The 23,142-nt window shown below is 40.6% G+C and overlaps 1 protein-coding gene across 1 annotated transcript in view; it reads right to left on the bottom strand.

The window, feature by feature from the left end:
* LOC126253421 (hexosaminidase D-like) overlaps positions 1-23,142 on the bottom strand; it is a 201,151-nt gene that overhangs the window by 131,738 nt on the left and 46,271 nt on the right. The window contains exon 3 of the mRNA XM_049954748.1: positions 17,450-17,703. Within this exon, the coding sequence (XP_049810705.1) occupies positions 17,450-17,703 (254 nt within the window). The remainder of the gene's footprint in view (positions 1-17,449; positions 17,704-23,142) is intronic.

The following is a 23,142-nucleotide window of genomic DNA, read 5'->3' as shown; positions in this document are numbered from 1 at the left end:
TTTTCCTGGGCACTTCAATGTATGCTGCTCCCACTCCTTGCTCACTCAAAGCTTGGAGGACAGCTACATGGCTAACGGAGTCAAATGCCTTTTCAAAGTCAACAAAGGCAATGCAGAGAGGCAGTTGGTATTCATTCGCTCTCCTTATCACTTCACTAACGGTCAGAATGTGGTCAATAGTGCTAAAATTGCTTCGTAATCCTGCTTGTTCTATAGGTTGGGCTGAGTCTACATACTTAGCAGGTTAAAATTAGAATTACTAGAGCAGAATCGGGTAGCTAGTAGAAACATCCAACAATTAACTTAGTTTCACCTACACCTATTATACGCGACCACACGACTTCACTTTTACGCTCGGCTTCAACCTCAATAGTGACAGCATTTTTTTCCAACAGCATTGAAAACTCCCCCTCCTATGGCCTCTAATCCATCTTTCCAATTTCCGATATACATTCCAAGACTCACTAAATATCTCAGAGCATACTACTTCAGGTTTCAGCCAAACTTTCCTGAAGTATAGTGAGTGCGGGAACTTTATTACAAATACTTCGTCAGTTTACTGATAAAATTGTGACAGTCTAAATGTCTTTATTCTGAACCCCATCTGGCTTCCCTTGCTGTGAATCAACTGGCGAGTGTTCATCGAGCACCTCAAACTACCACATAGCTATCTTACCCACTGTTTTGTCATGCAAAGTGTTGATTCCAACTTGAGCACCAAAAAAAGAAATTTCAAGCAAATGATAAACTTCATTGCACAAACACACCTCTCCTACTTCAGTGTCCTCAGAATAATTTGCAGTTCTGCATTAAAGATGTTGGATTGTCTCCAGTAAATTACTCTAGGCACCACAAAGTGTGCAATGCAATGGACAAAACTCTGAGCAATGTGGTTAAGTCAACTGGGCCAGTCCTGGCAATGCCACAAGCAAGCTGGTAGTGACCCCAAGCCTTGTGAATGGCTCTGCCTCTCACACAAAGGTATTAAATACATCTTGTACTCAAGATGTCAGTATCCCCATATCTGCTAGAATGCTGGAGTGAAGGGTTGCACATTTTTTAAGATGTCAGTGTGTACCCAGAATGATTACATCTAGGTGAAAGGACACAAATACCTGTTGCGCAAACTTGCTGCACACACAAAATTGTGCCAGGAAAAAGGTAAAATGAAGATAACTCAGGAGACAAGCATAAGAAAAGAGTATCAATGCCCAATAGTAACAACTGGAGAAATAATCATAAACACAGGGCTATTACAAATGATTGAAGCGATTTCATAAATTCACTGTAGCTCCATTCATTGACATATGGTCACGACACACTACAGATACGTAGAAAAACTCATAAAGTTTTGTTCGGCTGAAGCCGCACTTCAGGTTTCTGCTGCCAGAGCACTCGAGAGCGCAGTGAGACAAAATGGCGACAGGAGCCAAGAAAGCGTATGTCGTGCTTGAAATGCACTCACATCAGTCAGTCATAACAGTGCAATGACACTTCAGGACGAAGTTCAACAAAGATCCACCAACTGCTAACTCCATTCGGCGATGGTATGTGCAGTTTAAAGCTTCTGGATGCCTCTGTAATGGGAAATCAACGGGTCGGCCTGCAGTGAGCGAAGAAATGGTTGAACGCGTGCGGGCAAGTTTCACGCGTAGCCCGCGGAAGTCGACGAATAAAGCAAGCAGGGAGCTAAACGTACCACAGCCGACGGTTTGGAAAATCTTACGGAAAAGGCTAAAGCAGAAGCCTTACCATTTACAATTGCTACAAGCCCTGACACCCGATGACAAAGTCAAACACTTTGAATTTTCGGCGTGGTTGCAACAGCTCATGGAAGAGGATATGTTCAGTGCGAAACTTGTTTTCAGTGATGAAGCAACATTTTTTTTTAATGGTGAAGTGAACAGACACAATGTGCGAATCTGGGCGGTAGAGAATCCTCACGCATTCGTGCAGCAAATTCGCAATCTCACGGTTTAAAGTTTACGGCCCCTTTTTCTTCTGCGAAAAAAACGTTACAGGACACATCTGGACATGCTGGAAAATTGGCTCATGCCACAACTGGAGACCGACAGCGCCGACTTCATCTTTCAACAGGATGGTGCTCCACCGCACTTCCATCATGGTGTTCGGCATTTCTTAAACAGGAGATTGGAAAACCGATGGATCGGTCATGGTGGAGATCATGATCAGCAATTCATGTCATGGCCTCCATGCTCTCCCGACTTAACCCCATGCGATTTCTTTCTGTGGGGTTATGTGAAAGATTCAGTGTTTAAACCTCCTCTACCAAGAAACGTGCCAGAACTGCGAGCTCGCATCAACGATGCTTTCGAACTCATTGATGGGGACATGCTGCGCCGAGTGTGGGAGGAACTTGATTATCAGCTTGATGTCTGCCGAATCACTGAAGGGGCACATATCGAACATTTGTGAATGCCTAAAAAAAACATTTTGAGTTTTTGTATGTGTGTGCAAAGCATTGTGAAAATATCTCAAATAATAAAGTTATTGTAGAGCTGTGAAATCGCTTCAATCATTTGTAATAACCCTGTATTTAGCATTTGTCGAAATTTAGTATATCCTAGCACTTCTGTCGACAGAGGTTTCAGGAGGATTATTATGATTATATCCCCCTCAAGAGTCAGAGAAGCCTCCTGTCTTCTAAATGTGGACCAACAGGGCAAAGCGAATTTCTTTTGCTTTCTCTCTAAGATGCAGTGTAATGTACCTGTTAGAGACCAGGTGCCTTGTCATGAACTACAGCCAATACTGAATCTAACTCGCACATAGAGAAAGGCTGACTGTGATGTTCTCTATCATCAGAGAAGTCCCAAATACTCATCTCAACAGTGGTGGAAGGTTGGATCCAGCATGGCAGTGGCAACCAATTCTTCCAAATGTTACGTCATTGCCTGGCTTATGTCTCTTAGTCTGATCTGGAGATGATCATTTCGCATTAAGCCAACAACTGATTAACTTCCACCACTCCCAGAAATTCTCCTCATAAATCCTGATATTGTGATACATTTATGATGATGGTGATATCGTCATCTTCGCCCCGAAGACTGATCTGATGCCACTTTCCACATTAGTCTATCCAGCGCAGTCTCTTCATCTCTGCATAACTACTGCAACCTACATCCAATTGAACCTGTTTCCTGTATTTCAGCCATGATCTGCCCTACAAATTTGTCCACCCACACTTCCCTCCATTACCAAATTGATGATCCCATGATGCCTTAATTTGTCCTTTCCTTAAGTCAGATTGTGCTAAAATTTCTTTTTCCCAAATCTGATTCAGTTATTCAACTTACCCATTTATTATTCTGTAATGTCACATTTCAAAATTTTCTATTCTCCTCTTGTCTGAACCATACACTGCCCATTTTTCACTTCCGTACAAAGCCATACTCCAAAAAACATACCTTCAGAAAAGGTTGCCTAATATTTAAATTTATATTCAGTGTTAACAAATGTCTATTTTTAGAAATGCTGTTCTTGCTACTGCCACTCTACAATTTATACATTTCTACTTTGGCTATGATCAGTTATTTTGCTGCCCAAACAGCAAAATTCATTTATTACCTTTAATCTCATTTCATAATTTCTTTCAACCAACACCACCTCATTTGATTAAGACTACATTCCAACATCCTTGTTTTACATTTGATGTTGCTCATCTTACAATCTCTTTTCAACATGCTATCCATTCTGTTCAACAGCTCTTCCAAGTTCCTTGGCATCTCAGAGAGGATTGCAATGTCATTGGCAAATCCTCAACAATTTTATTTCTCCTTCCTAATCTTTAATTCGCTTTCCAAATTTCCCCTTGGTTTCCTTCACAGTTTTCACATTGTATAGACTGAATAACGTCAAGGATAAGCTACAACCCTGTCTCACTCTCTTTGAACAACTGATTCTCTTTCATGTCCATCAACACTTATAATTGCGGTCTGGTTTCTGTATAAGCTGCACGTAACTTTTCCCTCCCTTTATTTAACCATGCTACCTTCAGAATTTCAATACATGTAGTCCAGTCAACACTGATAAGGCTTTCTCTAAATCCGTAAATCCTTTAAACCTTAGGTATGCCTTTCTTAGACCTACCTTCTAAAGTAAGTCATAGGGTCAGTATTGCTTTGTGTGCTTCCACACTTCCTCAGAACCCAGACTGACCATCCTTGAAGTCAGCTTCTGCCAGTTTTTCCATTCTTCTGTAAATAATTGATATCAGTATTCTGTTAAATGACTTATTAAACTGACGGTTCAGTAATTTTCATGCCTGTCAGGACCGGTTTGCTCTGTAATTGGTATTATTACATTTTTCTTGAAATGTGAGGGTATATCCTCTATCCCATATATCTTGCAAACCAGGTGGAATAATTTAGTCATCGTTGGCTGTCTCAAGTGTGTCAATACTTCTGAGGGAATGTCATGTACTCCAGATGCATTTTTCAACTTAGGTCTTTCAGTGCTCTGTCATATTATTCTCACAGTAACATAGCACAAACTCCATTTTCATGTACTTTGTCTTTTCTTTCTGTAATACTGTCTTTATGATCATTGCCCTCATATAGCTCTTCTTTGCTTAGTACTGACTCCCCATCTGAGCACTTTATATTCATATTGGTTCTTCTCATTTCCCCAAAGAGCTTGTAGCTTCTCAGTCTGTCTCCACGAATGCGAGTGTACAGCGGCTTATGAACATTCCATGTGACTAGTATTCGCCATTATAGTTACTCATTAACGTTGGCGGTATAGACAATTCCATGCCTCTCTTGACAGTTAACTGTTCAGCCTTCCACACTTGTAAGCTATCCTTTATAGACATGTTTCCTGTGGAAATATATGTTCAATTCTACCAGATACCACATATTTGGTGACCCCCAACGATAACACAACAACATGACAGTGTCGTCATCAGCATTCTGCACCCACTGTGACATGAACATTCATTACTTCTGCGCCAGCCACGCTCATTCTCGCACGAAAATGGACAATCCGCCAGTCACCACAGAGCCAGCTATGAGCAGCACAATAATTGGGTTACAATTAAATCCCCATCATTCTGGCAACATAACCCAGTGTTGAGGTTTGCACAGCCTGAAAGCCAGTTCATCCTTGCACAGATATCAATAGACGAAACAAAGTATAGGCATGTAGTCGCAGCACTAACAGAAGACTTAAGCCGCACAGGTAGAAGATATTCTTGCTGCATCATCTAATGCTGAACGGCATGCATCAATTAAGAATGCGCTAGTGACGCACCTATCACAATCTGAAGCAAAGTGACTAGAGAAGCTATTACAGACTGAGGAGTTCGGCGATTGAACCCTGTCACAACTTTTGCATACATTGGCAAGCAACACAGTGAGCAACGATGTGCTATGCAGTATTTGGTTGTCCTGATTACCCTCTGACACTCAAAAAATTCTGACAGTGTTCACGGGTTATTTAAATGCACTAGCGCAAACAGCAGACAGGATCGTCGAGATGTATTCCACAACAATGTGTCAGCACAGACACCATGGCAAGAGGATATGTCTGCAATGATACTAGCACCACTCCAGTTGCAATTCTAGTGGAGCTTACCACAAAAGTAGCCGCATTAGAAACGACACACGCACGTCATCAACTGCACCGCTGGTCATCAAGAAGTTGTAACCACTTGCCATCAGCACAAAATTTGTGTTGGTACCACAAGATATTCAGCAACTACGCATGAAAGTATAGAACACCATGCAAGTGGAAACATGAAGTGGAAAATGTAGCACCAACAACTACTCACACTGGTAATGCATGTCAACTTTTTGCCACAGACCGCAACATGAAAGTACAATACCTAGTGGACACAGGGGCAGAAGTATCTGTGTACCCAGTAACTCATGTACTGCAGCTGTGACAATTCTTGTCTGTTTGCCACTAACAACCCTAAGATTAAAACATACGGTCAGATCACATTGTAGCTTAACCTTGTCCTACCCCATACATTTGAGTGGCGCTTCACAGTAGTGGATATGCCGCAGTCTATCACAGGAGCTAATTTTTTATACTTTTATGATCTGATACCTGACCTCCGACGCAAGCAGCTGATCGATTTCACTACACACCTGCATACTCCAGGGAAGGTGTGTTGCATCACTCCCATGATGGTATGTACGGTAGCAGTAGTACACGGTACACATGATTCCTAAAAGAATTTCCCGAAATCATGCAACAGTCGCCTATTCTCCCGCTGGTTAAACACACAATGGTACATCACATTTTGACTATGTCAGGCCCACCCCATCTCACTCCAAGCCTTGACATTTGTTGCCAAAGAAGTTGCAAGTGGTGAAGCAGTAATTCCACAACATGCTGTCAACGGGCATTTGCAGAGTTTCAAGTAGCAGTTGGGCAGCCCCAACCCATGTGGTATCAAAGAAGACCATTCCGGATCGGTACCCGGTGCCAAATATAGAAGACTTCTCTGCCAACGTTCATGGCAAGATTATTTTCTACTATTGGTCTAGTCCAGGAATATTATCAGACCCCCGTTGCCATAGAAGATAACCCCAAGACAGCAGTGACAACACCTTTCGGTCTATTCAAGTTCACTAAGATGCCTTTTGGTCTGTGAAACACAGCACAGATGTTTCATTGTTTCATGGATGAGATCACTATGGACTTAGATTTCTGTTATGTTTACGTAGATGATATTCTGGTGATGTCTGTATTGGAAGAAAAACATTTACATCATCTGGCTGAGATATTTAATAATTTACGCATAAAAGGCTTAGTAATTTATCCTTCAAAGTGTACTTTTTGAGCAAGAGAAGTGCAGTTTCTGGGTTACAAGGCAGACATGCGTGGTATTCAACCACTGAAAAATAAAGTGGAAGCCACAAACAAGTACCCTCACCCCACTACAATCAGAGAGCTATACCGGTTTTTAGGAGTCATAAATTTTTACACAAAGATTTGTATACAATTACACATCAATAACAGCACCCCTGAATGAATTTCTTAATGGCACACCAAAGCCAAATGACAGGTTTCATTGAACAAGCAAAGCAGATGATGCTTTTCAGGCCGTAAAAACAGAAATTGCAGAGGCTACACAATTAGCACACCCCATGGTACAGGCTCCACTTGCACTTATGATTGAAGCCTCGTCTACAGCTGTTGGCACTGTACTGCAACAACAGGTTGAACATTGTTGGCAGCCCATAGCATTCTTCAGACACAAGTTGTCACCTTCGCAGCAATGTTGGGCAACCTATGACCACAAACTGTATGCAGCTTATGCCACACTCAAGAAATTCAGGCATTTACTAGAGGGCCGACAGTTCACTATTTATACAGATCACTTGCTGCTAACATATGCCTTTGCTGTAAAACCAGAGAAAGCATCACTGGGGCAACTATGCCATTTACATTACATTAGCCAATTCACCACCTGCATTGTTTATATAAAAGGGAAGCTGAACACACTAGCGTATAGGAGTCAGATCTGTATTTCAGAGTGGCTAAAAGATCCGAGATTTGTTGAAGTCCACCAAGGATCCCATGAATGCTCTCCACGCCACAGGTGTCTATGAACTTCACAGTGAATGCACCAAAGTCTATGTTGGTGAAATAGGGAGACCCATTAGCAATTGAATTTTGGAGCATGAACATTATGTACGACTGGAACAGAACAAGAAGTCAGCTGTATCATACCACCACCACAAATGGCGCCATCTTATCTATTTTCAAGAACCTCACATGCTTGCTGGCACCCATGGATGCAGCAACAGAAAATAGGAGAGGCAATTGAAATAATTAAACATCCTAACACCTTGAGATACTAGAAGGTATCAGATAGATTATATAATGGTAAGACAGAGATTTAGGAACCAGCTTTTAAATTGTAAGACATTTCCAGGGGCAGATGTGGACTCTGACCACAATCTAATGGTTATGAACTGTAGATTAAAACTGAAGAAACTGCAAAAAGATGGGAATTTAAGGAGATGGGACCTGGATAAACTGACTAAACCAGAGGTTATACAGAGTTTCAGGGAGAGCATAAGGGAACAATTGACAGGAATGGGGGAAAGAAATACAGTAGAAGAAGAATGGGTAGCTTTGAGGGATAAAGTAGTGAAGGCAGCAGAGTATCAGGTAGCTAAAAAGACGAGGGCTAGTAGAAATCCTTGGGTAACAGAAGAAATATTGAATTTAATTGATGAAAGGAGAAAATATAAAAATGCAGTAAATGAAGCGGGCAAAAAGAAATACAAATGTCTCAAAAATGAGATCGACAGGAAGTGCAAAATGGCTAAGCAGGGATGGCTAGAGGACAAATGTAAGGATGTAGAGGCTTATCACACTAGGGGTAAGATAGATACTACCCACAGGAAAATTAAAGAGACCTTTGGAGAAAAGAGAACCACTTGTATGAATATCAAGAGCGTAGGTGGAAACCCAGTTCTAAGCAAAGATGGGAAAGCAGAAAGGTGGAAGGAGTATATAGAGGATCTATACAAGGGCGATGTACTTAAGGACAATATTATGGAAATGGAAGAGGATGTAGATGAAGATGAAATGGGAGATACGATACTGCGTGAAGAGTTTGACAGAGCACTGAAAGACCTGAGTCGAAACAAGGCCCCGGGAGTAGACAACATTCCATTAGAACTACTGATGGCCTTGGGAGAGCCAGTCCTGACAAAACTCTACCATCTTGAGAGCAAGATGTATGAGACAGGTGAAATACCCTCAGACTTCAAGAAAAATATAATAATTCCAATCGCAAAGAAAGCAGGTGCTGACAGATATGAAAATTACCGAACTGTCAGTTTAATAAGTCACAGCTGCAAAATACTAATGCGAATTCTTTTCAGACGAATGGAAGAACTGGTAGAAGCTGACCTCAGGGAAGATCAGTTTGGATTCCGTAGAAATATTGGAACACATTAGGCAATACTGACCCTACGACTTATCTTAGAAGACAGATTAAGGAAAGACAAACCTACGTTTCTAGCATTTGTAGACTTAGAGAAAGCTTTTGACAATGTTGACTGGAATACTCTCTTTCAAATTCTGAAGGTGGCAGGTGTCAAATACAGGGAGCGAAAGGCTATTTACAATTTGTACAGAAACCAGATGGCAGTTATAAGAGTCGAGGGGCATGAAAGGGAAGCAGTGGTTGGGAAGGGAGTGAGACAGGGTTGTAGCCCATCCCCGATGTAATTCAATCTGTATATTGAGCAAGCAGTAAAGGAAACAAAAGAAAAATTCGGAGTAGGTATTAAAATCCATGGAGAAGAATTAAAACTTTGATGTTCGCCAATGAGACTGTAATTCTGTCAGAGACAGCAAAGGACTTGGAAGACCAGCTGAACAGAATGGACAGTGTCTTGAAAGGAGGATGTAAGATGAACATCAACAAAAGCAAAACGAGGATAATGGAATGTAGTCTAATAAAGTTGGGTGATGCTGAGGGAATTAGATTAGGAAATGAGACACTTAAAGTAGTAAAGGAGTTTTGCTATTTGGGAAGCAAAATAACTGATGATGGTCGAAGTAGAGAGGATATAAAATGTAGACTGGCAATGGCAAGGAAAGCGTTTCTGAAGAAGAGTAATTTGTCAACATCGAGTATAGATTTAAGTGTCAGGAAGTCATTTCTGAAAGTATTTGTATGGAGTGTAGCCATGTATGGAAGTGAAACATGGACGATAACTAGAACGGACAAGAAGAGAATAGAAGCTTTCGACATGTGGTGCTACAGAAGAATGCTGAAGATAAGGTGGGTAGATCACGTAACTAATGAGGAGGTATTGAATAGGATTGGGGAGAAGAGAAGTTTGTGGCACAACTTGACTAGAAGAAGGGATCGGTTGGTAGGACATGTTTTGAGGCATCAAGGGATCACCTATTTAATACTGGAGGGCAGCGTGGAGGGTAAAAATCATAGAGGGAGACCAAGAGATGAATACACTAAGCAGATTCAGAAGGATGTAGGTTGCAGTAGGTACTGGGAGATGAAGAAGCTTGCACAGGATAGAGTAGCATGGAGAGCTGCATCAAACCAGTCTCAGGACTGAAGACCACAACAACAACAACGGGCCCAATTCCCAAAATTATATAACATACTCTTCTTTGTGATTCTTAAACCAAGTGTTAGCAATAATTAAATAATCTCTCTGTTAAATTCTTCCATATAATGATCAGAAATTCACACCAAATAATTTCTTTTTATTCTCCTCAATAAACCAGTAGCATTTGGCCCTTATTATCTGAAAAGCTACAGTTGGTCAATAACTAAACCTGTGAGGAACTGTGTATTTCACCACCTCTTTATTGCAGAGAGTGACATTCCTCCAATGGGGTCTTTGAAGATGGCCTACAGACACTGGAACTGCTTTACCAGGAGCTTGGTGGATCAGTGAAATAACATCATCCATCCATTCCTGGATACTGTTGTGTACTGCACTGCCACAACCAGTCCGATGGCAGTACCTTGTGCAGGGTGCATGTCCAACAGTTGGAGTCTTTGCAAAATTACAGACTCCACCACCACTGTCAACTACACCTGCCAAATTTCATCAGTCTCTTGACAACAGGAAGTAAGAAACATTTAAAAGCAAGACCCAGTTGAAGACAACCTTATTTGTTTTAGTCTAGAATATTAAAATCTCTTGCTTGTTCTGACTGACTAGTAATAAATAAAATTTACAGTGTCTCTGGTCAATTCTTTGATTTATTCTTGCAAATTTTGCATGCTGCCCTAGTGTGCATAACATTTGTTCATGATGAACCCATGGCCTACTTCTATTCTGTTCCAATACTGCAGGAATGCTGTGTCAATTGCTTCATTTGTACTGTTCTTGCACTGTTTTTAACTGTTAAATAAACACTGCAGTTGTGACTGAACTGAACAGCCAGTTAGCTGTAAAGTGTCTAATCACCCTTTAAAATCATGAATTAGCTTCCTTTTGATCACTACTTTACCTGCTTGCCAAATCCAGGTTGCTAAACAAATAACCACCAATGTCACCATTACTAAATTTTTCTTAGCTGTTTCTTTCTGTGGCTGAACTGATTTTCTTGAGTCATGATTCAAGTTTCAAAAACACATGGCATAATGCCAGATCACAAAGGTAACTTGCAACAAAATTTCATTTTACTCAGCAGCAAGCCAATGAGTGCAGTGAATTGAAACGATGAGCCCTCTGTATATACAAAAAGTTGGTCATGTCAAGAAAATCCATTTGACCACTGTGTAACAGCTACAAATTTTAATATTTTTATGATATGGAAGATTACATTTATGATCATGTATCCCCATGGAGGTAAGATATCACGGGAAGTTTAAAGCATGGAAGAGTCCAAGACAAGGGAGCTTAACTCATATGTTCTCTCTCTTTTCTTACATACAACAGAGAGGTTGGAGGTACCCAAGAATAAAGCAGTTGTTTTGCTCAACCATGTCACAGCAGTTTTTCAACTAGACAGAGCAGACACTATTGGAACACTGCATACAGCAGACCTGTTGAGATATGGCAAGCACAAACTGTAACCTCATGTCTCTTCATACAACTATCAGTACTGCAGTACTGGCAATGTTTATGCTAACCACACACAACGGTGTCTTCACACTGCTCTCAAGTCATTCAAGTATAGTAACTCCAGGCTGGCCACCAGTGAACATTTTGTTCGTTATGGGATCTCTGTTACACCAAGACCAACATTCATGCATAGCGGCACCACTAACAGTCATGCACACGACATGGCTAACAGTATTTTTTCCACACTGTTATAAGAGTCACACATGCACAGATCCCGAAGAGAAGACATGAGGAATCTTGGAAGACTATCACTGACACCTGCACCACAATCATGTTATTAGATGTGACTAGCCAGTGAACCAATGACAAAAGTCAGTTAGCCGATACTGTGGTTGATGCCTGCACCACATTAATCATTTACTAGAAGGGACTAGTAGTGAACCAAGGACAGAATTCAGTTTGCCAAATAACTGTACATACAACAAATGGAGTCAAGTATTTGCCTTTGCCAGCTCAGCTGTGTGTAAAAGTTGCAAATAAAAGTGTTTGAATTTTACCCAAGCAAATGTATGTCTTTGTGTTCCTACCTCGTATCCAACCCCTATGACTGCAGACACAACAGTAACAAATTTGGTACTGCTAACAGCTATAAAATTGACAGACTATGGAACAGTACTAAAGGGAAGCCTTTATCAATAACATCAAACAGACATAAGAAGTAGTCTGAAAAGCTGCAGCCTAAGCAAACAATCTGGTCTGTGTAAAATTCTCATATTGTTATCTGATGATTTGAAACTGGTTCTCACCAAGGATGGAAATGGTGAATTATCTACTAAATCTACAAAAACCCTGTGAGACCATTATAGCCAGTAGAGAAGCAGCCATTTGTATCATAGGCACAGCAAAAGCTTAAGAAATCCATACACAGAGAGAGTAAAAGAGTGAGCACATCAAAGCCATTTGCTAAGTATAACAACTAAGGTTGACGGAAAAGTTATAAAATGCATGAAAGCAGATGGAATCTTCATTTTCTGCTCATTCGCGAAGAAAATTTAGTTCTGAATATATCCAGCTACCACAGCAAGATTACCAACCTAATGGATCCACAAATTTGTGAGGAGTTCAGAAAGGACCTTTCTTTGAACTGCTACACAATTGATAAATAACTCCACAACTGAACTGAGCACTGAGAGAGGGATCTCTTTTTCATTTAAACTGCCACTGAGACAACACAAGTTGCGTAAAATACTTGTTAACACCACCAGGAACTTCATTCTGTTCGCCCATTTACTCAACCATGATTTTTTTTTTTTTTTTGGCAGCAGTACTACCATCTCACGTTAACCAATCAGACTCTTAGCATAAAGAATTTAGCACGTTTCCAACATAAATTAAATACTGCAGTCGGGCAGCCTGAGCATATATTAGAAAGCTTTTGTGCTGTTTTGTCACTTACCATGGTTCCATTTAATTAGGTACTGAAACAATGGATCCTAATTTCCCCTGTGAATACTAAGAGTCTTTTAAATATTGCCTCATGTCCACAGATGTCAGATGGTGTTATCTGATTAATGAATATATGGTTTGGGTTGTAATGTGGCCCTTTAAGCTATATGGTGGCAAATGTCTACATGGTCAGTTGTGAACAAATGGCAATGAGAACTATCACTAGAACACAAATATCCCATTATATGTAGCCCCATGAACCACGGACTTTGGCGTTGGTGGGGAGGCTTGCGTGCCTCATCGATACAGATAGCCGTACCGTAGGTGCAACCACAACGGAGGGGTATCTGTTGAGAGGCCAGACAAACATGTGGTTCCTGAAGAGGGGCAGCAGCCTTTTCAGTAGTTGCAGGGGCAACATTCTGGATGATTGACTGATCTGGCCTTGTAACAATAACCAAAATAGCATTGCTGTTCTGGTACTGCGAACGGCTGAAAGCAAGGGAAAACTACAGCCATAATTCTTCCCGAGGGCATGCAGCTTTACTGTATGATTAAATGATGATGGCGTCCTCTTGGGTAAAATATTCCAGAGGTAAAATAGTCCCCCATTCGGATCTCCGGGCGGGGACTACTCAGGAGGACATTGTTAACAGGAGAAAGAAAACTTGCGTTCTACGGATCGGAGTGTGGAATGTCAGATCCCTTAATCGGGCAGGTAGGTTAGAAAATTTAAAAAGAGAAATGGACAGGTTAAAGTTAGATATAGTGGGAATCAGTGAAGTTCGGTGGCAGGAGGAACAAGACTTTTGGTCAGGTGTATTATAAATACAAAATCAAATAGGGGTAATGCAGGAGTAGGTTTAATAATGAATAAAAAAATAGGAGTACAGGTAAGCTACCACAAACAGCATAGCGAACACATTATTGTGGCCAAGATAGACACGAAGCCCACGCCTACTACAGTAGTACAAGTTTATATGCCAACTAGCTCTGCAGATGACGAAGAAATTGATGCAATGTATGAGGAGATAAAAGAAATTATTCAAATAGTGAAGGGAGACGAAAATTTAATAGTCATGGGTGACTGGAATTCAAGCGTAGGAAAAGGGAGAGAAGGAAACATAGTAGGTGAATATGGATTGGGGCTAAGAAATGAAAGAGGCAGCCGTCTGGTAGAATTTTGCACAGAGCATAACTTAATCATAGCTAACACTTGATTTAAGAATCATGAAAGAAGGTTGTATACATGAAAGAACCCTGGAGATACAGACAGGTTTCAGATAGAATATATAATGGTAAGACAGAGATTTAGGAACCAGCTCTTAAATTGTAAGACATTTCCAGGGGCAGATGTGGACTCTGACCGCAATCTATTGGTTATGAACTGTAGATTAAAACTGAAGAAACTGCAAAAAGATGGGAATTTAAGGAGATGGGACCTGGATAAACTGACTAAATCAGAGGCTGTACTGAGTTTCAGGGAGAGCATAAGGGAACAACTGACATGAATGGGGGAAAGAAATACAGTAGAAGAAGAATGGGTAACTTTGAGGGATAATATAGTGAAGGCAGCAGAGGATCAAATTGGTAAAAAAACGAGGGCTAGTAGAAACCCTTGGGTAACAGAAGAAATATTGAATTTAATTGATGAAAGGAGAAAATACAAAAATGCAGTAAATTAAGCAGGCAAAAAGGAATACAAACGTCTCAAAAATGAGATCGACAGGAAGTGCAAAATGGCTAAGCAGGGATGGCTAGAGGACAAATGTAAGAATGTAGAGGCTTATCTCACTAGGGGTAAGATAGATACTGCCTACAGGAAAATTAAAGAGACCTTTGGAGAAAAGAGAACCACTTGTATGAATATCAAGAGCTCAGATGGAAACCCAGTTCTAAGCAAAGAAGGGAAAGCAGAAAGGTGGAAAAGTATATAGAGGGTCTATACAAGGTGATGTACTTGAGGACAATATTATGGAAATGGAAGAGGATGTAGATGAATATGAAATGGGAGAGATGATACTGCGTGAAGAGTTTGACAGAGCACTGAAAGACCTGAGTCAAAACAAGGCCCCTGGAGTAGACAACATTCCATTAGAACAACTGACAGCCTTGGGAGAGCCAGTCCTGACAAAACTCTACCATCTGGTGAGCAATATGTATGAGACAGGCGAAATACCCTCAGACTTCAAGAAGAATATAATAATTCCAATCCTAAAGAAAGCAGGTGTTGACAGATGGGATAATTACCAAACTATCAGTTTAATAAGTCACAGCTGCAAAATACTAACACGAATTCTTTACAGACGAATGGAAAAACTGATAGAAGCCGACCTCGGGAAAGATCAGTTTGGATTCCATAGAAATGTTGGAACACGTGAGGCAATACTGACCCTACGACTTACCTTAGAAGAAAGATTAAGGAAAGGCAAACCTACGTTTCTAGCATTTGTAGACTTAGAAAAAGCTTTTGACAATGTTGATTGAAATATTCTCTTTCAAATTCTGAAGGTGGCAGGGGTAAAATTCAGGGAGCGAAAGGCTCTTTACAATTTGTACAGAAAGCAGATGGCAGTCACAAGAGTCGAGGGACATGAAAGGGAAGCAGTGGTTGGGAAGGGAGTGAGACAGGGTTGTAGCCTATCCCTGATGTTATTCAATCTGTATATTGAGCAAGCAATAAAGGAAACAAAAGAAAAGTTCGAAGGAGGAATTAAAATCCATGGAGAAGAAATAAAAACTTTGAGGTTCACCGATGACATTGTAATTCTGTCAGAGACAGCAAAGGACTTGGAAGAGCAGTTGAACGGAATGGACAGTGTCTTGAAAGGAGGATATAAGATGAACATCAACAAAGGCAAAAATAGGTTAATGGAATGTAGTCTAATTAAGTTGGGTGATGCTGAGGGAATTGGATTAGGAAATGAGACACTTAAAGTAGTAAAGGAGTTTTGCTATTTGGGAAGCAAAATAACTGACGATGGTCGAAGTAGAGATGATATAAAATGTAGACTGGCAATGGCAAGGAAAGCATTTCTGAAGAAGAAAAATTTGTTAACATCGAGTGTAGATTTAAGTGTCAGGAAGTCGTTTCTGAAAATATTTGTATGGAGTGAAACACAGACGATAAATAGTCTAGACAAGAAGAGAATATAAGCTTTCGAAATGTGGTGCTACAGAAGAATGCTGAAGATTAGATGGGTAGATCACATAACTAATGAGGAGGTATTGAATTGAATTGGGGAGAAGAGGAGCTTGTGGCACAACTTGACTAGAAGGAGGATCGGTTGGTAGGACATATTCTGAGACATCGAGTGATCACCAATTTAGTATTGGAGGGCAGCGTGGAGGGTAAAAATCGTAGAGGGAGACCAAGAGATGAATACACTAAGCAGATTCAGAAGGATGTAGGCTGCAGTAGGTACTGGGAGATGAAGAAGCTTGCACAGGATAGAGTAGCATGGAGAGCTGCATCAAACCAGTCTCAGGACTGAAGACCACAACAACAACAAGTGTGATCACTGATCAATATCAGTTTCAAATTAAACTTTTCTCCACTATTCCACTTTTGTGAGTAGACTCTCTCAGCTGCATCAAGCTGGAGCACCCAATCAGCCTGATGTAAATGTTCTGTATAAACACTCAAACTTATGCATAAGACGGCAATCAGTGACATATTCATAACAGATAGATCCTAAGATGTAAATATTGTAATTGCTATAGAACTACTAATTGGATTTTGAAGAATGAAACCCCAAAAAATTTATTTTTCTAAGAACTATGATACTAGCAGCAGAAATTACTAATTTCTATTTGAACAACCAAAGTTGATACCAGTATCTCAGTAATTAATATAACTGTGAAAAGAGCCCGTAATTTAGTGAGGAGCTTTTCTCATTTAATTAGGGGTTAAAACACATTTATGAGATTTTAAACATGTATTTGACACAAATATATAAATGACATAAACATATAAATGAAATTGGATGTCAATATGATTAAGCACAAGCTTTGAGGTGCACTTACAGTACGGGAAACAGTGGGACAGATTATGTCACTAAAAATTTCTGTAATGCACAAAGACATTACCCAACAATGCGAAATTTTATCTTCCTGTCATTTGCAAATCAGACAAGGGAGATCACTTCTCAAGCCCTACCTACACGTCTCACGCATTTCTATAAGTAAGATTCTCTTTTCATCTCACCAGGATTGATATAATACAATGGTAAATAAATTCATTGTCAAGACAAGGATGCTGTAACAAATGCTATGTAAACAACAGGAGCTTTAGACATAACTAGATTCACACTGGGCGCATTATGACTCAGCTTTCCTAGATGGTATAATAAGAAACTCAAAGAAAAGATTTGATATCCAGTGTTATACCAGAGGTAAAAAATCGCACTGTAGAAAACCAACCACATATCACCCTTAAAAAAAAATCATAACAGAAAACTTACTAATGTCCGTGAGAAGTTTATCAGGACCAGTAGCTCCTTTGAAGGCACTTGCTATCCACACAGCAGGGAATATTGCACTGTATTTGTCCCACAACTCTGGTGGTAAAGCAGCATTTATATCTGGTGTATATTTCCAAATGACAGGCTCTAACCACCGACCAACACCTGCCCTTCTAAGATCTTCCTCTCTCAGAGAGCGAAATTCATCATCCCACGTCAAAGGAGTCACGCTTGGATACCGAGTCTTCACATATCTAGAAGAAAAACCAATGATATGTACCTCTTATTCCTACCATTTAGGGAAACACATACACATACACACACAATGCTAAAGTAATAGAAGATTTTAGAAAGAAAATAAAGCACTAGAATATCAGAGGAATGAAAGTTACCCTCTCTGTCGTCAAGCCAGGATTTTAAGTCTATCTGCACTTTGCAAGTGTCAGTGTAAGTAATACTATTGAGAGAAGTGTCCCATTTCAATTAACAACAGAACATAACTTCGCTCTTAAAAATATATAGGTATGGCTAAATTACTGCACTGATAGAAAACACACACACACACACACACACACACACACACACACACGCACACACACACACACACACACACACAGGGAAGTGGGAGGGGCATTCATTTGCGAGGGGAGGAGGAGGACATTTAATCTGGAAGGGGGGAGGGTGTGAAAGGAAGATTGTGTCACTGGGAAACATGTAGATGCATATAGCGAAGGTGACAGGCACCTACATAGGAAGGTAAGGGGATACAGTAGTAGTAGTAGTAGTAGTAGTAGTAGTAGTGGTTGTTTCATGCATCTGTGGATCCCTGTAGCAAAAATACTACACATTTTATGGTGTTACACTTTAAGAACAAACAAATAAAACATAATTCATATAGGAATTTACATGTTTATAGGTCAAATTTGGAAAAAGTGAGAGAGGGTCAAGTGGAATGTTCGATAAAAGTCGTACGCCTGAAGAAATTTAGGAAAAGAATGGAAAACATAAATCAGGATGGCCTCACAGAAACTGGGAGCCTCCATCCTTATGGATACAAGGCCAGTACAGTTAAAACAGTGCGGTCTCACTGTGTTCACACATTACTGTTTTGTAAAGAAGTTATTTAATAAAAAAATAAAAAAAAGTGCTAAAATGTCTCTTCATTTCTCACTACAAATCACTGTACAAATTACACACACATTATATCACAATATAACACTACAAACCCCATCAGCTGATATCAAGACCATAGCAACTTTATTTGATTTTCATTTTGTGCACTGCATTTCCCATTTGCTAGCCTGAAAATTAACTCAGTGTCCCTCCATAATAGTGAGCTGTTGAGCTCAGAATGTTAATGTTAGCATTATACATTGCAGATCTCAGGAGTAAAGTTTTCCAAAAACTGAAGAAAAAAAACATTATAATGCAAAAGTGTTGTGTGAAACAACACGGATGTTTTAATATTATTGTTTATTTGTTTAAATATTTTACCAGTATCAGACAGTTGGGAGAAATATTCAGAAAATAAAAACTGGCTAAGGTGGAAAATCCAGAATAGCAGAATATAATAAATAAAAATTAGGACTAAATATATTCTAGGATGGAAATAATAAACAAATATTAGGAAATGGAACAGCACACCTACAGTTGATTGATATGTGGGTTATACACACACACTAACTAATTCTTAATTGAGATACCAGTCTTTTTCCATGTCAAGTTATATTACGAAGCACACAGTGATGAAAGAAAGTAAGCCATTAAAGGTTAAAATAAGTAGAAAGTTAAATGACTGCCTTGGAGCATTGCCTTTCCCAGTGTCCTCATGACACCAAGTCCACTGCTTTCTTCTTAATCCTTTTGGTCAGTCACTAATATTAATATACAAGGGTGTACTGAAAAGTAATGTTCTGAATATTTTATTCTGTTCTCAATATCAGCTGAGGTATTACATGTCACGCATATTATCTGGTCGACTTTCCTGCATCACTGGTGCAAATAGCAACCCTTGCTGCTAGAGGGCTCTGAGTTGTAGCATGTAACATGGCAGTGTTTAACTAGGTCAGTGCAGGACAATGCCAGACCACACGAGTGCTATGACATCTGCAACAATCTAATGCCTTGCATTCACTGTCACTGCCCATCCTCCACACAGTTCTGACTTGGCTCCATCTGATTTTCATTCATTTAAAAAACTTGGAGAACATCACAAAGGACTTCACATCAATAGTGATAAAGTGGTGCAAGCAGACGTGAGGTTGCGATTCCATCAACAAACACACACAATCTATGGCTACACTATCAACAAACTGGTCTCTCATTGGGAGAAGTATTTGTTGCGATGGTGACTACATTGATAGATAAAGATGTAAACACGAAGACCAAAGATGAAGAATGTTAATAAAGTTTGTTTTATCTAAAAAGCTATAACAGTTTCCACACAAGAAATTCAGAGGCATTACTTTGAAGGATGCTCTCATATTTAGTGATAAGTTGTAAAAGCAGTCATAAAAGAAGTGTCAGAGACTGAAGCTCTATTAGAAAGACGTGGGGCTTGTACAGTACCCAGCGCCTCAAGTTACCTAAAGCTAGATATTGACAATACTGAGATCTTTGAGTCACATTTAAGCATTCACTGATAAGAAAAACAGGCCTTGTGGGATGGAAGATGGTGTATCTGTAGTGACAGACAAGAATCTTTAACCAACTGGTATAGGAATTGAGTATATGTGGGCACAACAGTTTGGGCACAAATAACAATTATGAATGGCATAAAAGTTTTAGTTGGGTGCTACTATAGGCCACCAGACTCAGCCGCAGAAGTAACTAATAACATCAGAGATCGCCTCTACTCCCTAGTATGTATGCTTCCAAGTCATCTATAAATGTTGGTGATTTTAACTACCCACAACTGTTTAGGAAAATTACAATTTTAGAAGTGGCTGATAAGACAGAACTTCCTGTGAGACAGTTGTAGAGGATTTCTCTAGAAAAACTGGTTTAGCCTCCTACACATGAGGGAAATACAGAAGACCTAGCACCAACAAACAGACCCATCCTCTTATAGAAAGCTCTCAGACTGGAATCAATCATCACATTGTAGTTGTAGAAACAACTGGTGTCAAGGTACAAAAATATAGAAAAGGAAACAAAAAAGTCAATATGTTCATTAAAATGGATGAGGAGGAATTGTCCCTTTTCTCAGGCAGGGTGTAAAAAAGTTTGATTCAGGCACTGAACACAGAGGAACTGTGGTTCAAGTTCAGACAAATAGTTGACGAAGTTATAGAAAAGAATGTACATAGCAGAATAACTGAAGATGGCTGAGATACCCTTTGGTATACAGATGACATCAGAAAGCTTCTCAAGAAATATTTCCAACTGCACAATAGATACAAAGCATAAACTATTAGATATGCAACCCTTGATAGCAGAAGGCACTTTATGAAGTCTTCAATAACTACTGCAGCAAACATGTCACCACCAACTACCTCAAACTTCCACAAAATTTTGGTCATATTTTAAGGCTGTCAATGGCACAGAACAAAAGCAGAAATGTTAAATTCTATCTTCAAATGTTCCTTAAAGAGAAAATCAAGGAGTGCTGCAATATTGAACAGAAAATTGTTATAGTGACATAGTACGCTGTACTAGTTGGTTGAAGGCTGGTAGGTGGAAAGAGATGGAGGGAGAGGGGGAGGGGGGGAGGAGGAGTTAATGGACTAAACAGCAAGTATGTCAGTTCCTCATTCAAGGAGGGAGGTTACTGAATACCAGGTGAGTACAAAAAGGGCTTGAAAGAGTGCAGGTTGAACATAGGACAAAGATAGGCCTAGGAACCATAGGTATTATATTAGTGAATTGTTTAGCTGTGCTGGGAAAGCACCAGGCCTCTAAGCACTAATATAAAGAATGCAGGCTTTCTCGGCGAATCTCTATGATAAAATCTTCTTGAGTTGACAGCTGAGTCAATGTGTTGTTTTCCAGCAACGTTTCAGCAAGTTTCTTATTTGCCATCTTCAGGCGAAGTGTCGGGTTCATGTCTCGTCCAGATCTTTATAGCTGCTGGACCATGGGCTTCTCTGCATCCTCGGTGCCGGTCAGGCCAATCAGGCGCAAGCGGAATTGGAGCAGAGGAGCGTGGTGGGGGGGAGGGGAGGGGGGGTCAGCCACGGGCGTCGGGTCCTGGTGTCTCGTCTCAGTGCAGCCTGCTTATTCCATCTGCCGCCACCGACCTGCCTCCATCGGTGCGCTCTCATCTCATTCTTGATAATGTTGTGTTCCACATGCTTCTGAGTTGGAAGCCACTATCCCGATTGACCAGGTTATCACTGACCCATATATCTCCACTACCTATTTAATAATAGAGTCCCACAAACCTTTCGCTATACACAGTCTCTTGGTTTCTTCAACTTGAAACGTGTGTTCTTCACTGAGGCTGTGCTCCGCTACACACAGACCTGTACCTCAAAACCAATACCTGCCATCACACAGCACAATGAAAAGCCATGCTCACTACTCTTGTCTGCAGAGCTCGTGACATATGTGACAAGGACAGTTTATCTACTGAGATTTAGCACCTGAAGAAAACGTTCCAGAAGAATGGATACACCGAAACGCACATTAGACGTGCTCTCAAGATGGGCAAGAAGAAGAAGAAGAAGAAGAAGAAGAAGAAGGACCTTCAGGAAGAAGAAGTAGGACCTTTAGGAAGAAGAGAACAACAAAGGTCTGGCATTCCTTCCGTATGCAGGGCCGCCCAAGGCCAAGATTGCCGGGATACTGGAGAAGAACAAGATAAAAACCATCTTCCATCCTCCAGCAAAAATCAGAACTATGCTGGGCTCAATGAAGGACAACTTGGGTCTAAGAACATCGGGTGTTTTCTCTGCCTCGTGATGACTGGGTGTTGTGTGATGTCCTTAGGTTAGTTAGGTTTAAGTAGTTCTAAGTTCTAGGGGACTGATGACCATAGACATTAAGTCCCATAGTGCTCAGAGCCATTTGAACCATTTTTGAACATCGGGTGCGTACAGTACTTCCTGTGAATGTGGGAAACAATATATTGGACAGACACAGCGTTGCATAACACAATACATCTATGAACATCTGAGAAGCATCGGTCTCGGACAAAAAGAAAAATCCGCGGTAGCGGAGCACAGCCTCAGTGAAGAATACATGTTTCAATTTGAAGAAACCAAGAGACTGTGTAGAGCGAAAGGTTTCCGGGACTCTATTTTTAAAGAGGCAGTGGAGATACGGGTCAGTGATAACCTGGTCAATCGGGATAGTGGCTTCCAACTCAGCAGTGCGTGGAACAAAACATTATCAAGAATGAGACGAGAGCGCACCGATGGAGGCAGGTCAGTGGCGGCGGATGGAATAAACAGGCTGCACTGAGACAAGGCGCCAGGACCCGACACCCGCAGTTCCCCCCCCCCCCCCCCCCCCACCATGCGTCACCATGCCAATTCCGTTCGCACCTGATTGGCCCGACCGGTGCCGAGGATGCAGAGAAACCTGTGGTCCAGCGGCTATAAAGATCCGGACGAGACATGACCCTGACACTTCGCCTGACGATGGCAAGTAAGAAACTAGTTAAAACGTTGCTGGAAAACAACACATTGACTCGGTTGTCAACCCGAGAAGATTTTATCATCACTAATATAAAGTACTGCAACTCAAATCAT

This window comes from Schistocerca nitens, chromosome 4, assembly GCF_023898315.1.
Source record: "Schistocerca nitens isolate TAMUIC-IGC-003100 chromosome 4, iqSchNite1.1, whole genome shotgun sequence".
Taxonomy (NCBI): Eukaryota; Metazoa; Arthropoda; class Insecta; order Orthoptera; family Acrididae; genus Schistocerca; species Schistocerca nitens.
This window is presented reverse-complemented; position numbering and strand designations above follow the sequence as displayed.